This window comes from Phlebotomus papatasi, chromosome 1 (assembly GCF_024763615.1).
Source record: "Phlebotomus papatasi isolate M1 chromosome 1, Ppap_2.1, whole genome shotgun sequence".
NCBI classification, from domain to species: Eukaryota; Metazoa; Arthropoda; class Insecta; order Diptera; family Psychodidae; genus Phlebotomus; species Phlebotomus papatasi.
In genome coordinates, this window is record NC_077222.1 from 15,971,108 (window position 1) to 15,986,546 (window position 15,439).

At 35.9% G+C, this 15,439-nt stretch overlaps 3 protein-coding genes across 3 annotated transcripts in view; 1 reads left to right on the forward strand and 2 right to left on the reverse strand.

Annotated features, from left to right (window-relative positions):
* Window positions 1–114: 114 nt before the first annotated feature.
* Window positions 115–1,013, reverse strand: LOC129797996 (NADH dehydrogenase [ubiquinone] 1 beta subcomplex subunit 7). Its single transcript, XM_055840924.1, has 3 exons — window positions 659–1,013; window positions 366–534; window positions 115–303 (listed from the first exon to the last, which is right to left on the reverse strand). The coding sequence occupies exons 1-3, from the start codon at window positions 768–770 to the stop codon at window positions 210–212; spliced, it is 375 nt and encodes a 124-aa protein (XP_055696899.1). The 5' UTR covers window positions 771–1,013; the 3' UTR covers window positions 115–209.
* Window positions 1,014–1,068: 55 nt separating this feature from the next.
* LOC129797992 (serine/threonine-protein kinase Nek3) lies at window positions 1,069–5,466 on the forward strand. Its single transcript, XM_055840921.1, has 2 exons — window positions 1,069–1,130; window positions 4,537–5,466. Exons 1-2 carry the CDS (start codon window positions 1,069–1,071, stop codon window positions 5,315–5,317), a joined length of 843 nt encoding a protein of 280 aa, XP_055696896.1. The 3' UTR covers window positions 5,318–5,466.
* LOC129797994 (probable U2 small nuclear ribonucleoprotein A') overlaps window positions 5,306–15,439 on the reverse strand; it is a 92,196-nt gene continuing 82,062 nt past the window's right edge. The window contains exons 2-6 of the mRNA XM_055840922.1: window positions 6,326–6,426; window positions 6,111–6,258; window positions 5,685–6,028; window positions 5,491–5,625; window positions 5,306–5,416 (exon numbers count right to left, since the gene is read on the reverse strand). Of these exons, the coding sequence (XP_055696897.1) occupies window positions 5,379–5,416; window positions 5,491–5,625; window positions 5,685–6,028; window positions 6,111–6,258; window positions 6,326–6,407 (747 nt within the window). The 5' untranslated portion in view covers window positions 6,408–6,426 and the 3' untranslated portion in view covers window positions 5,306–5,378. The remainder of the gene's footprint in view (window positions 5,417–5,490; window positions 5,626–5,684; window positions 6,029–6,110; window positions 6,259–6,325; window positions 6,427–15,439) is intronic.

Consider the following 15,439-nt stretch of genomic DNA (forward strand, 5'->3'; position numbering starts at 1 on the left):
CCGAAGGCCGACAGATTCCGAACACCGGGACTGTCAATCTCGGGTTTAACCTGCCACAAAACCCAGACAAAATTTCCCAAGAAAATGCTCCCAAATCCCAGGAAAACAAATCAATTTCCTCGATAATTTATTTACAAGACGCATCCTGAGTTTCTACACAGGTTTTTTTGCAGCTAATTTTTTTAAACGTCTCCCTAGGGACAAGATTTCTAGGAGAATTCCAAACCCTGCTTCTTCTGAATCCTCTTCTGACGCTCCAGGAGTCTTCTCTCACGCTCATATTCCTTCATTCTCAAAACATAGCTGGAAAAATCAATAAAAATTCAAACATTTCCCCTCCAAATCTCCCAAATCCTTCCTCTTACTCTTCGTATTCGCAGGTTAGATACTCATGCTTCTCATGATGGCATCTGTAAACCCATGGCCACTCCTCCCGACGACATGCACGGTAGTTCAACAAGTGATGAGCACAGTAATCTCGTTCCTCAGCGCTCAATTTGGCGGATTCCATCTCAGCCACTGTGGCCACCATCACTGAAATCCACAAATAAACCCCCCTGTCAGTTACATAATCCCCAAATGAGCCTTCCCAGGACATTCCCAGCCCCTCCCCCGCCATCCCACCACCCCCATATCCCACCCAAAAAAATCCCCTCACCTCTTTCCTTGCGTCCGGAAGGGAATCCTAGATTTGGATCGAAACTGGGATCCTTGGTGGGATCCGGCGTGGTATCCGGCTTCGTCAAATACAGTCCAACAGCATTCCCCATCTCAACAGACTTCCCTACTGAGCCCCCAAACACAGAAAATAAGTCTCAATTCCCGAAAATCTTGGATATTTTTGCAGAATAAAAAAAACTTGCAAAACACAAAACGTCAATAGGGTGATCCGGAAGAATTCCGAAACCCATTTCCACAGATTCCAAATACATTCCACAATGATTTCCACAATTAATAACGGTTTAACGGACTCTGAACCTTCGCCGACCAAGACGGTCTTCCAGTCGTGTAGTTTTGTTGATATTTTTGTAGTTTTATCCTTTGATTCCTGTTCTTAAGTGTTGTAAAATGTCCATTAAAGAAATTGAGAACTATTCCTACATCCGGTGCCTCGGAAATGGGACTTATGGGTAAGAATTGTGAGCTAAGTTGAATACGTTTATACGCATTTTGGAACTAAATAATCCAAGGGGTTAATCATAAGAAAAATTGGTTGGGGGAGGTGGGACTATTTGAGCTGTAGGGCTACATTATTATACGATTTTTTTCGCATATTTCTAAAGGAATCTGGGTTTTAGCATGATGTAATTTGGATAGACAAAATAATTGTGGATCTTAATAAAATAATTGTAAGGACCAGCTTCATTTAGAACTAAGCGAAAAAGTCATTAAACAATCTAGCCTCACAGCTCAAAGTAGCCCCACGTCCCTCTATGAGATTTCCAGTTTTTTTTTAATTGAAATCTAACGATAATTCTACAAAGCCATTTACCTCAATAGATTAGAATTAGATTAATTTGCCGGTTTATTGGTATTTGAAGAATTAGTATTTTAAAAATTTCGATAAAAATTCAATAAAAACATAATTTCAGGGGAAGGTGGGGCTATTTAAAGCTTTGGGGCTACTACGATTTTTCACATACTTTTAATGGAAGGTGGGCCTCATAATTATTTTATTTAGTTATAATGATTTTGTCTATCTAAATTACATTATTTTTCTAAAGCCTAGTATCTTTTAGAAACATGCGGAAAAACCGTATATCAATGTAGCCCACAGCTCAAAGTAGCCCCACCTCCTCCTGTATAATTTTATTTTAATATTTATTTTGTATTTGATTAAAAAAAAACATTTTTTAAATTAATATTATTATTAATCTTATCGGAATATTTCGTTACAATGTAATCATTTTATATTGTTGTTCTATCTCGTGTTAGAGAATCCGCTAAATCCATGTGTAGATCGTACAGGAGCACCATCCCGCAAGTGTTGATGCTTCTTAAGATTTGTGTAATATAAATATACCGCATTTGCCCAAAATCAACTCTGGGAACATGGAATTCCGATGTATTTATATTACGTTTTATCACAGTGAAAATGTCTTTTCTTGACATTCAGTTCCTTGCACCGGGCGAGATTCGAACTCACAACTTTGAAAGTCGAGTTAGAGATCTCATCCAACCAAGACCCAATGAGATCTTTAAAAAAAAATAATAAAAATACTTGATAAAATATCGAATATTTCCGAACTAAACTTCCTTTCTGAATAAGAAAATAGCAAATATTTTATGATATTATAGTTCATCAAAAGAAAAGTCTTTCGCCTGGAATTAATAGCCCTTTTCCTATTTTATACTTTGCCTTTTATATTCCTAGCGTTCCTATCTTTACAAAATGAAAATAACGAAAACAATACAGTAGACTCTCTGTAATTCAATTCTTATAGGATCGGGCTACTTTTTAATTCGCGCGGCAGCTACATTTAAAAAAAAAAGCAAAAAAAAAACTATCGAAATTTAGCAAATTTTCTGTTTTCTGACTTGAGATTATCTACTAAAATCCCATAATTTTCTATCCGAACCTTCCTTAATGAGTAATTGTAAAAAAATGATATCCAGTCACGTCAAGAATATAAAGATTTTGCTACTTCTTTTCTTTTTGACCCTCAGCTCCTAGCTCTTTAGGGGTATTTTGTATTATTTTATAGATAAGACCGGTAAGCCTAAAGCGGAAGGAATATATTAATTTAAAGAATTTAAATAGATTTAAAATCTTTGAAATTAGCAAAATTCTTTATAATTTAACAATGCTCATGTTAACCCTCATACCCCTCGTACACTCAGGCTATAAGAGTAGAGCTCATTGAAAGAATCTCAGTGGATCAGATGCTAGAATTGTGTTTCTATAACTGTGAGGTCTCAGATTGTAAGATCGGCTGTTGCTGATTTATCAGCTGCCGGTTCAGTCTCGAATTAGTCCAGTGAATGAATGTAAAGTAATGCCAATGCATTGACAATAAATCGCCTAAAGAAGAGAGGCGGGTACTGAAACGAGTTTCGGAGTAAAGAGTTCTGACGATATAAATATACATTCACTGAAACTGGTCCAACCCAGGCTGGTCTCACAGAAGCTGAGATATAGAGCTAGAGGACTGCCTTGAGGATTAAGATAAAGTGGAGGAATGGGGAGTGCATAATGTGACAAATCTTAATCTTAGAACCTACTCCTGCTGAATCCCAAAATGAATCAGTTTTTTATCTGAGATTTAAATTAGATAACTAATGGCAATGGCTTAACAACTAATGAAAACTCTGGAAAAGCTACATATTTCAAACTAAATTAAACTCTAATCTTAAACTAAATAATTAAACTCTTATCCGGTCAAAGGATTTTACTTTTTTGTCACTCAATTAAAATATGTGAAATGCACAATACAGTAGAGTCTCCTAAATTCGAACGCTCGGGGGGTATTTTTGAAATTTCTCACCTCCCAAATTCGAACGATTTTTTCAAAACTAACGAAATTTGTGTGAGATTAAATTGTGCTTTGAATCGAATTCCCGTACTTTCTCGCAAGTCTTAGTAGTAACATACTTCCTTTTCATTTTACACGGCCATGTAAACATTCAGGAAGAAGCACATAAATATGATTTTCTTTCACAAAGAATACGAACTTTCTAACATAACCTCACAATTGACATTTTGAATCCAAACGGCGTTCGAATTTGAGAGATTCAGATTTGAGAGACTCTACTGTATTTAAATTTGTGTCTCTAAATTTAAGGACGGGGTCTCAGTGGCGCAATAGGCAAGACCGTTGGTTCTTGGGCGGATGAGATCTCTGGCTCGACTCTCACAGTTGTGAGTTCGAGTCCCGCCCGGTGCAAAGATCTGAATGTTTAGAAAAAGACACTTTCACTGTGATATAACGTAATAAAAATGCACCGCCTCTGCCCAAAAAACTCCGGGAGCATGGAAGAAGCATCCACATCACGGGGAAGGCGCTCCTGGGCGGTCTACACATGGACTTAGCGGAGTCTTCCAACACGGGATACAACAGCAGCAATATAACATGATTACATTCTAACAAGTATTCCGACACGATTAATAATAATAATTTAAGGACTTCGTCAGTTGGATCAGCAATTGCCTTAAGTTCCTTATCGCCTCACCAGCACTTCTTTTAACTACATGGAAATACACATACCATACTAGAACTGCTAATGAGTTGATGAGGAAGTTACGACAATTGCTGATCCAACTGACGACTTGTCTTGGGGTTTTCTATGAGTTTTTTCGGTACTACAATGTTCAAATTGGGATTTCCTTGTTTTCTAAGCCCTCCTTGTCTAATTCTAATTTAATAAATTAAAATTAAAGTAAACCCGGATTATTCATAGGATATAAATTTAAACCAAAAGAGTGTTTTTTTTTACTTTCCTTTATCAGTGAAATATTAAAATGATTAACCCCTTTGGATATAAACGTACTCAACTAATCTCGCATTTGATTCTCATGGCTTGCTGAGAATTTTTCAGGGACGTGAAGCTCTATCGAGATATCCGGACGAAGCAGAAAGTTGTGATAAAGACCATAAAGCTCCTGACGAACAATTTATCTATCCATGACGTTGCCAAGGAGATCATGATCATGTCCAAATTGGACCATCCCCGAGTGATAAGATTCCTTTCGTGCTTCGAGGACAGCGTTGGCCAGAAGTTGAATATCGTGATGGAGTACGCCAGCGGAGGGACTCTGCATGGTCTGATCGAGCAGCAAAAGGCAGAGGGAGTGTTCTTCGAGCAGGAAGTTATCTTGAGACTATTCTGTGAATTGCTGATGGGGATCGATTATCTGCATATGCGGCATGTCATCCACTGCGATCTTAAGCCTGAAAATGTCCTTCTGGACAGCAGTATGAGAGTGAAAATTGGCGACTTTGGCATTTCCTTCGTGACCAGTGATCCTTCTAAAGCCGTCGAAGCTTCGTACTTCGGAACGCCAATCTATATGGCTCCGGAAGTTTACACCATGCGTTCATACAGCTCCCTAAGCGATGTCTGGGCACTGGGAGTGATCCTGTATGAGATGTGCACCCTCAAGCCGCCCTTTGGGGGCACCACAATTGAACAACTGACCAAGGACATTCACAGAGGGAAATTCGAGCCAATCCCGTGCAAAACTCTTGGCTACGATATGAATTTTCAGGTGATTGTGAAGTTGATGATCCAGCCAAAGCTTAAAGATCGCTGTTCATTGAGTGGAATCATTGCCCATCCTTTCATTACGAAATCCTTCTACGAAACATTTTTTTCTTGATTTCTTAATTAATTTATTGTTTAAGGAAAAATTTTATTCTCAGTGTACAAGAATCCCAGGCTCAATTCTCCTCCATTGGCTCCTCTTCTTGTGTCGTTCCTGACCAGGGAAGATTTTTTTTTTAAAGAATAAATATGACATTCACGGTATCTTCCAGAAGATTTTCTACTCACCATTTCCATTTTGAACTTCCTCCGGGATCTGCCCAGATTGCAGCATTCGCGTGAGTTTTTCGACTTCCTGCAGGGATGTGGCATTCTTAATGGCTTCCCGGATGGCCTGAACATTGGCATTGTTGACTCTCGGAACTGGAAGCCCAAAAAAAATAAATGAAATGCCCACAAATCTTTAAATAAAATCCACTCACCTTTAGCCTTGTCCAATCCAGCTCCGGGAGTGAAAGTCTTTGCCCGTTTTGTGATTTCTTTGTGAATTTCTTTGCCTTTCTTGCTCTTGAACAGCTCATTAGCTGCCTTCCGGTCCTTCTGCTTGATCTTCCGGAAGTCCAGTAGCCTCAAATTGGGAAATCTGTAAGCCATGTATTCCCTGTAGTGGGGCTTTGTGGACACAGGATTCATCAATAAACAGAGAGTCTCCAGCTTCGGAAGGTGTGTAAGGGGCTCAAGGTCTCCAAGTTCCTGGATGCCATTCCCAGTGAGTATAACAGATTCCAGATTGGGCAGGGACTCATGAAGGTTCTCACTGATCCTCCTGCAAGGGTAAAAAAGTCTCAGAAATGCCCCAAAAAGCCTTCCGGAAGGCAATTTCGTACTCTTTGAGGTTATGTACTCACACAATCCGATTGTTGTTCAGTAGCAGGCATTTCAGGCGCTGCAGATGTGGGAATCCATCCAATTTGCGTAGATCATTGTCCGAGAAATCTATCACATCGAATTGATCCAGTGTAGCTCCCAAATTTTCGATCTGAGGGATTTTGTAGCCTGCAAAATAAAATCATCAAGGAATCAACATGATGTTTTGTCGAAGGAAATCCCTGTTTTGGCTTACCCCTGAGGCAGAGTTCCCTGTCTCTGCAGGGATTCATAAACTGCATAGACACATTTATCAATTCTGGTGTTAATTTTACCATTTTTCACTGAGATAATGCAGTGCAGTAATTAAACGTTTTCGCGGATACAAACAACTTTTCCGTACAAACCAATTCAAAGAAAACACAAAAATTTGACATTAGGTAAACTGATCGAAAGGCGAAGTTTGAAATTTAACGAAGAATTTTCAAACTTGTAACGGACAGAAAAACGTGGTTATATGAATTTGTGAAATACAGTGGGACCTCGATTGAGTCAACTAATATTTTCAAAGCCTGTTAACTCTATTGGATTTGTTGCCTATCGGAGTCCGAAAAAAATCAATTAGAATGTGAAATCAATTAGAATGGGGGTATTATTTTATGTCTGTACTAGATCATTGATAAATTCAACACGACAGTAATATATTATGATAGTAGGGTAAATTAAGCTAATTCAAAACCTGCTCCAAATGGAAATTTTTCTCTATTCCAAATGGAAACGTCATTAATTTCATGATAAATTCAGTACTAAATTATTATATTTGTATATTTTCTATACCACAGTTTCATTGTTTAGTTAATTTTGCTCCAAATAAAGCAAAAATACATTCATATTCACTAATTTTAATTTGTTAATTTCTCAGAAAAATTAAAAGTCTACCTTTTCAGCATTGAATTTTTCATCGATCGACCATGTTTTCCAATGAAAAACACAAAGAGCTGACTGTTGTTTATTCATTTTGTTTAACATTTTTGTCATATTTCTGGCTAATTTTAGTTAAATTCAGTGCTAATCTTTATTGTTAATGGTACGTGAAGTTTTCAAATGAAATAATTACCTATTTCGTGAAGAAAAAGGGTTTTTTCTGAAGTGTCTGCAAATGTTTCAATAGGAAACCCTGGAAATATGATTTTTTTTGAGAGATTTTCTTATTGTTTTATATGGGAAAGGAGAAAAGACCAGGAATAAGAACAAATCCTGCACTCAGGAGCAACTCAACAAGGTTTTGGAAGCCTTTCGTCGCGGTTTCACTTACACTGTTTGTCTCCAATTAGAAACTTTCCCTTGTCTCCATTTGGATTAATTTGTTTCCAATAGAAGCATTTCATACTCGCGTATTTTTCTTGTTTTTAAGAAGTTTTCAAATTATATCTAAATAATTTTCACTAAACAGTCACATTCTAGAAGAGTCAATGAGCAAATTTATGTAATTCTATTCAGAAAAATATGAACTTAATGTGTTGAATCTTCTATCAAAGTTAAAGCGTCTGGAAATGGTTTTGAATTAGGACATTTACCCTATGTTTGGGCAAAATTTGAAGATTAGGGAATGATTTTACTGAATGTTTTTATAATTAGTAAATATCTTAAGTATAAACTACTCTCCATGTAGTAATATTGAAGTCCACCCACGATATTAAGATAAGGAAAAGATGTCATAAAGATTTCTTTTTTCACTTTTTCTATAAAAGCTCCGGTAAATACTTAATTAGAAGAACTCTTTTAAACTTTTAGAGTATAAAAGAAGAGATTGATAGTTCTTAGCTGATATTCTTTACAATCGGCTTTTGTAGTCACAGGTGAAATCCGAGCTCGTCAGATTGGCCCCAAATTTTGGATTTACACGTTCTGACACTCATAGATCACGAATATAATATGCGCCAAAAATTGATTTTCGTGGACGTCCCGTCCCGTCCGTCCGTCCGTCCATCCGTCGTATAACCACTTCTGGAGAGAGAACGGAAAGAGATATCGACAAGCGGTTTTCGGCAAAGGTTAAATGTCAATGGGCGGCTAGAAGTAGGTGATGTCAGATCCACCCCCAACCCCTCCGTCCGCCACTTTGAAACACCACCAAATTTTGTTTTCTCAATAACTCAGCCCCTATAGCATGGATCGATCTCAAATTTTAGTATGTTATAGCTGGACCTAAGATCTTTCGATCATTACCAAAAATAAGGTCCCCCGACCTGCCTGACCCGAGCTAGAAAGGGTCAAAAATTGAATTTTCGAATGGCAATATCTCCGGTTCTAATTATCGCCATTCGAAAAATTTTGGTGTTTTGGAAAGCCCTCGTGGAGTACTACAACCTTTATGACACCCCAATTTCATCCGATTTAATCTAAGGTCCGATTATACGATTAATCGATTTTTGATTAATCGATCTCAAATATTTCGAAAACTAGACGATGCTTTTTCTTTAAATTTCAGTACGTTACAGCTGAGGTCGAGGCCTTTCCAACGGTGGGTCGCATTCCTCCTTTCATGTTCCCTGACCCGAGCTATAACCAAAAATGTCTTGCCCGGACTGCTGGTGTTTCTAAAGCGATTTTGACAAAATTTTATTCTGGGATCAAGATCTTTCTAACGATGGGTCCTATCCGTCTCTATCCCAACCCACTGTACCCCGACCCTTACTATATCCAAATGGACCGGACTCTATCTCTAATGTTTATTAACCGATTTCAATGAAGTAAAACGGTAAAGAATCGCTTCGAGCCAATTTTATCCATTTCGATAGCCAAGAACCGTTTGCTTGACGCGATTCTTTACCCCCAAAATTCAATTCACAATCGAATTTTCACATATTCCGAGTTGCAAGCACCCCGAATTGCACGCATTTCGAGGTCACCTGTAAAGAATCTCAGCTACCATAAGCTTATCTGGGCCTTTTCGTTATGCCATAACTATGGCTCTAAGCTTCACAAGAAGAGCAATAAAACCAATTTCACTAATTTTCTTCATGTTCTGTAATGCGAAATGGTTTGAGCACCACTGTCAAATGTTCTTCAAAGGGACATTTTCCGCAATTTCTGGAAATTTCCAGAAATTCCCTAAGGGAATTTCCGATAGAAATTTCTTGGCCATCTCTATTTGAGATATCGACTTAGAGTCTTCAGACAACCTTCTAATAAGTAAACCGGAGGATTATTAATATAACTCTCATTTCGTCCCCATCCCGCACTTTCACCATCCAAAATCGTACTTTTTGTGTATTTTGGTAAAAAAAGTAAAAAAAATCACTTAGTAAGTAAAAACATCAAAATTGGTAAGTAAAAAATTAGGTTCGGTAAGTAAAATGTTGGAATGGTAAGTGAAATTGTAAGTTTCATAAGTCAAAAATAAAATTTGGTAAGTAAAAGTCAAAAATCAAATTTGGTAAGTAAAAGTCAAAATTGGTAAGTAGAAAAGAGAAATTGGTAAGTAAAAGCTTAAAATTGGTAGTAAAACATCAAAATTTGGTAAGTTAAATTTCAAATTTCAATGTGTGCGCTGGATTGTATGAAGCAATATGAAGGATTCTATAAAATTTAAACCGATCGATGGATCAATTATTCGAGGAGAGCATTTGGATTTGGGCTGTTGAATTGAATCACTCTTTAACCAGATAATTGAATCCAATCATCGTTCGAATTTGAGAGATTCAGATTTGAGAGACCTACCTCGGACCCTACTGTAAATTTTTCAACTGTTATTTTTCACATTTGTTCTCTTCAGTATGGTTTCAAGCGGAATCCAAAGATTGGAAGTCACTGCTCGCTAGGCGATGAGTCTGCAACAAACTTAACGAAATTCTAGCAGTCTACAAAAAGCCTATTCGCGTAAGGACTTCCGACATTAAATCCGCGTATTTGGTTAGTGGGGTTAAGTTATTTCCTTCAAACCCTTGTTGATTGAAGAATTATTATCGAATCTTAAGAATCTTAAACATGGCAAGTGCAAGTCCCAAGACTCTGTTTGACCTCCCACTGGAAGATATTCTTGTAGATAATGTGGGAAAGTATTTGGGTTTAGGAGATATTTACAAGTTTGGGAAGTGTTCAAAAGATTGCAAAGTTCTAGCAGACGCAATGGCAGCAGCAAAATCGTTTCTACTCTTAGTAGATGACTTTGAATTTTATGATATCCCTGAGATGCAATTAAATGATTTTATGTCTTGGATCTCTCAAAATTGCCGACACTTGAAGAAAATCATGGTCTTTACATATGTCTGGCAACGCAATCACTTCCTAATTGATCTTCTGAACAATAATCATCAATTGGAGTCCTTTTGTGCCTGTTCACCTCACAGAGGAATATTCCCGCTGTTGCCGCTTATCACTTGTAAAAAGCTCACAGAATTGACTTTGGTGCACTTCTTTGTCCACAACAACTTCTTGATCAAACTCACTGAGAACAACAATCACCTCCGTCGAATAAACTTTTCCTGTTCCAAGGGCTTTTCTAAAGATGTTCTCCTGAAGTTCTTGGAAAAGCAGCCACACTTGGAGTACATCAATCTAAAAAGTTGTGACATCAACATCAGCGATATAGATTCATTTCTTTCTGTAATCAGAAATACTTGTCCGAAGCTGCAGATGTTGGATATTACAGACGTAAAAGGGGTGACCAAGGCTGATATTTCGTAAGTATAAAATTCTTATGCCTTCGGCACACCTTTTAGATCGGTCAAATTTCATGAAAGCTAAATTCGCGTCCCTTTCTTTCCCAAAAGATTTGCATAAGTATGTCCTACTCTTTCGGGTTCGAATTTGGACTGAATTAAATTTAATTTGGTATGATGTTCAAAAGAAGAAGAAGAGTGCAAAAGAGCAGGATAGACATATGCTAAACCTTTATGAATGAATGGGATGTGAATTTCGATTTTATGAAATTTTCCTGATCTACGGTATGCCGGAGCCATTACGGCTCTGTCTCTGTAAAATTTCATGTTAATCGAAATTCACACCTCTTTCTCAAACGTTTTCCATATGGCTATCTCACTCTTTCGGACTCTTCATCTTCTTTTAAACATCAGACCAAATTAAATTTAGTTCAATCTAATTTTGAGTGAGAAGAGTGAGAGTTATACAAATCTTTTGAGAAAGAAAGAGCTGCAAATTTCGATTTCATGAAATTTTACCGATCTAAAAGATGTGCCGGAGGTGCCGGAGGCAATTGATAAGAATTTAATCTAAACATGCTTTTCTAGAAGAATCAAAGAGAAATGGGCCAAAGATCAAGACAATCATTTCCGACTCTTCTTGTGATTCAGAAATTAATGATTATATTATATTTCTGAGATCACTGATCTACATCGAATGAGGACAAGGGCAACATAAATAGGTATCCAGAGAAGGACACTTAAATTTTTGATTCTGTTCTAAAGCAGTCAAGCAATTCCTATCGAAATTTCTATTTGAATCAAAATGTTTCTTAATTTTCTTGAAATAAAATGAATTTGAAATCTACTTTTTAATTTTTTGGAAGTGTTACCTATTGCACCACTGAGATCCCCATTTTTTAGGTGTTCATGATTCTTCCGGTTCTTCCACTGAACACCTTTCCCCTAATAGGAAACACTAAAAATAATTCAAAACCACAAACAGGTACCTTTAGGACATTTTTGTCTAAAGAACCCCTTTACTGGCTTAAAGAATGTCAATTAAATCTTACGGTGTTTTCAAGGGGTTCTTAAGAAGTTCAAAATCATTCAATTTTGGATTAAAATTGATTTATAGAGTTTTTTTTTAAGAAAATGTTGTCAAAAGTCAAATATTATAAACTTCAAAATGGATTTTTGGGAGAGCTTCGGGAAAGCTTTTGCTCAAGTGTTTTCAAAGAAAGCTCTCTTAAGGAAGTTGTTTTAGAGGAGCTTTTTAGGAATCTCTCTAACTTTCTATTTCCATATCTTGCATAAAAATAATCAAAATCGGTGCAGTATTAATTTTCTGGTAAATGTTTGAAGTAAACTTTATAGAAAAAATTTCAAAATTTTAACACTAAATCTACCAACCGTTTTTGGTAATTTTTCCTAGCGCGCTCGGTCAAATAACAGACCGCGGTAGGTAGGATACTCAACAAATTTTTCTTGGAAAAGCGGAAAAAAACAAATTTTAAACATTAAAAAATATATATTCATATTTTAAGAAATTCATAAGGTTTGATAGTGACTGTACCATTTAAATACGTGTTAATTTTAAAAAGTTTTTAAACCGGTCAGTTTAACCGGTCTTGGTAGGTTTAGTGTTAAATAGAGTTGTCCTGTTGTGACGCATTTTGTGCATCACAACTCGGTTTTCAAATATTCATGATCGCGCTGGTTCTTTCGTGAAATATCAAGAAGAGACATGATAGATCATGTCTAGCGCCGTGAGAGTTTTCTATCCAATTATCCTTACGAAATTTATAGCCCAGAGACAAAGTAACATCTTAAGCCATTAGGCAGGTGTTCGTAAGATCACGATGGGCGAGATATGAGTGACCAAAAAGGGGATGCATTTGTTGGCTTAATTAAGCAAACAAAGGCATCCTCTATTCCTGGAAAACTCGTAAAGTGGGTGATCTATGGTGACAAGCTTTTAAGATTACTTTCTCTTCGAGAGGGTCGTAAAATAAGACCTCGCGCCAAGAAAGCCATATAATCCTGAAAAGAAATAGGGACAAAGATAACAAAGATCAAAAAGGTGTGTGGTCTTCGGTCATCTCAATTAAGCATCCCCTTTCTTAAGGATATAGAAAGTGTTGGAGAAAACTCTAGAGATAGCGAAAGTGGATAGTTGGATATTTTTATAGGCACTTAACGATCGTCTCCAGACGATCGTTATCTAGAGGTTCGTCCTGAATCACTAATTGGACACCTTCCCACGGGAAATAATGTCGAATAGAATTAGGGTGCGAGTGGAGGATTTCAGTATAAAAAGAGTAGCTAGATTCAAGAGGTTGGTTCAGTCACTGTGTAAACGTGGCCCATGCCATTGGGCAGTGTAATAATCTTCCTTAATAAAAAGTATAGAAACTCAAAAAAATAGTGTATTTGTGAAACAACATCAACTGGATCCAGAGGCAACAAGGTGGCCTCAATTGGGGTCACCACAGTCCATTCAATTTTGTTCAATTTCCTGCATTTTTTTTTAAGAAAAAGTCTTCTTGATGTCTGTAAACGAGCTTTCAGCTTACGAAATCTGCAAGGTTCATAATGGTTCCGGCACACCTTTTAGATCAGGAAAATTTCATGAAATCGAAATTCGAAACCCTTTCTTTCTCACATGTTTTGCATATGACTATCTCATTCTTTCGCATACCAAATTCGATTGAGCTAAATTGAATTTGGAGTGATGTTTAAGAGAAGAAGAAGAGTGCGAGAGAATAGACATATTCAAAACATGTGAGAAAGAAAGGGATCCGAATTTCGATTTCGTGAAATTTTCCTGATTTAAAATGTGTGCCGAAGTCTTAGGTTTTAAATTAGGTTTTAAAACATATTAAAAACTTTTTTATCGAAATTTTATGTGGAAATGTTCTCGTCTTTACAAATAATTTTCAATTTTATAATATAAATAAGTTTTAATTGAAAATTCATCAAGCTATCTTTTAACAAATCGTTAAACCAGAAAAAAAACTATAATACCTATAATATTTACTTCTCGAAAAACGAATGAGAAATCGGATTATAAGATTTGTCTGACAATTTTTTATGTTAAATTTAACGAGTTTTTAACCTAAAAAGATTTCTTTTGAGATATATAATAATTTGAGAGTGAGATATAAAACAGCTAATCACGAAATTCTTTCAAGAAAAGCTATTCAGATCAGTGAGAACGTTTTTGTACCTTTTTGTCTAAATTCATTAAAATCGGTCCAGAAATGGTTCAAGGAATAGAATTTACCAAAAAAAAAACATTTCCCAATTTTTTTTTGTTTTTACATTTAGGTTCAACAATTAGTTTTTGAACCTTAAGCTTCCAGTTCTTCAAAGCGGTTTTGCCATTGAGAAATGGTTTTGATCAAGCGCCTGGCGAGTTGGCTTTTTATATGGAGCTATTTGAAGCCAATTCCTAAATTGATCTCGGACTCAGCTCACAGTGCTCCGAGGAAAAAAATTATTTAAACAAAAATTTAGTATATTTATCCCTCCATACGAAAAGGTATCTTATAATATTCGGAAAAACTTCTCACTTTTTAAATATTTAGCATAACGATCACGAGTGCAGAAAAATTCCCATACGCATTTGTATGTGAAAGTAAGAAATTGGCTTCAACTTTGAAGGCCACTCGCCGGGGACTAGGTTTTGATGCACCGAGAGCTTTGGCAGAAAATGGATATTTTCTCTTCTAGAAGGATTATACACTTAACCATCATTTTCTGAACAAATAGGAAATAATATTATAAATTAAATATTTTCAGATATCTTGTATTTTTATAGTTATATTTAAATTTCTATAAAGAACTTTTAGATCAGTTTCTGTAATGGTCAAATTATTGATAAAATCTCTTAAAAAATATTGATTAGTCATAATATTTTTCCACAAATTGTGTGGTCTGATACTTCAGCGTTGAAACGGAATTCAGAAGGTCCGAAATACTTCTGGTTCATTCAGAAATATAGTTCATTGCTAGTCTTGCTGGTTGAACCATTAAAGTTTAATGGCACAGCAATCGACAGCAATAGTTGTAAACTATGCCACATTCAAATTCTTTTTAAGGTTAAGCCTAACATAACCTAAAATTTTTGAAATAAGTTTTTTACCCTTTTACTGAGAAACATCAAAAATTTAGTCATTTACGAAGCTTGGAATCGTACGAAACATGGATACTTTCTTCTACTATCGATAAGATAATAGTACTCAAAAGAAATTATTCCACTCCTGTGGTACATTTTGTATTTTTTCGTATATTAAAAGGATTTCTTTCATAAATATTTTTGCCAATAATATCAAATGATTTGAAACATTTTCTTCCAGTTGTGGATGCTTTATGAAAATAATATTTTTTAGCCTGAAGCATGAAATATATAGAAATTTTCTCTACTTAAGATATTTTCTTCACTAACCTGTTTGTTGAGGTTATTTTCTTTGTTGATATTAGAAGAGATTTTGAGGTTAGATCGAATAATCAGAATGATGGATTTGAATAGAAACAGTATTTATAATTTTACAGTAATATTTATTCAATAAGTACTTGTTTGATTTGGTTAAATTAACATGTATTTTGTGCTGATTGCAGCGCATTTGTATAGAAAATCAAATGATTCGTCAATACCTTAAATAAAACTTCTACCTTTTCTCCTCATCCCTTAATTTATTTTTTCATTATTTCAAGTTTTTTTT

Excerpts from the sequence above, each read along its gene's own strand:
- LOC129797996 (XM_055840924.1), bottom strand. The coding sequence starts at position 770 with ATGGGGAATGCTGTTGGACTGTATTTGACGAAGCCGGATACCACGCCG. Across the intron at positions 535-658 it reads TTCCGGACGCAAGGAAAGAG|TGATGGTGGCCACAGTGGCT; the intron begins GTGAGGGGATTT and ends TGTGGATTTCAG. Across the intron at positions 304-365 it reads CTAACCTGCGAATACGAAGA|CTATGTTTTGAGAATGAAGG; the intron begins GTAAGAGGAAGG and ends TGATTTTTCCAG.
- LOC129797992 (XM_055840921.1), top strand. The coding sequence starts at position 1,069 with ATGTCCATTAAAGAAATTGAGAACTATTCCTACATCCGGTGCCTCGGA. Across the intron at positions 1,131-4,536 it reads CTCGGAAATGGGACTTATGG|GGACGTGAAGCTCTATCGAG; the intron begins GTAAGAATTGTG and ends AGAATTTTTCAG.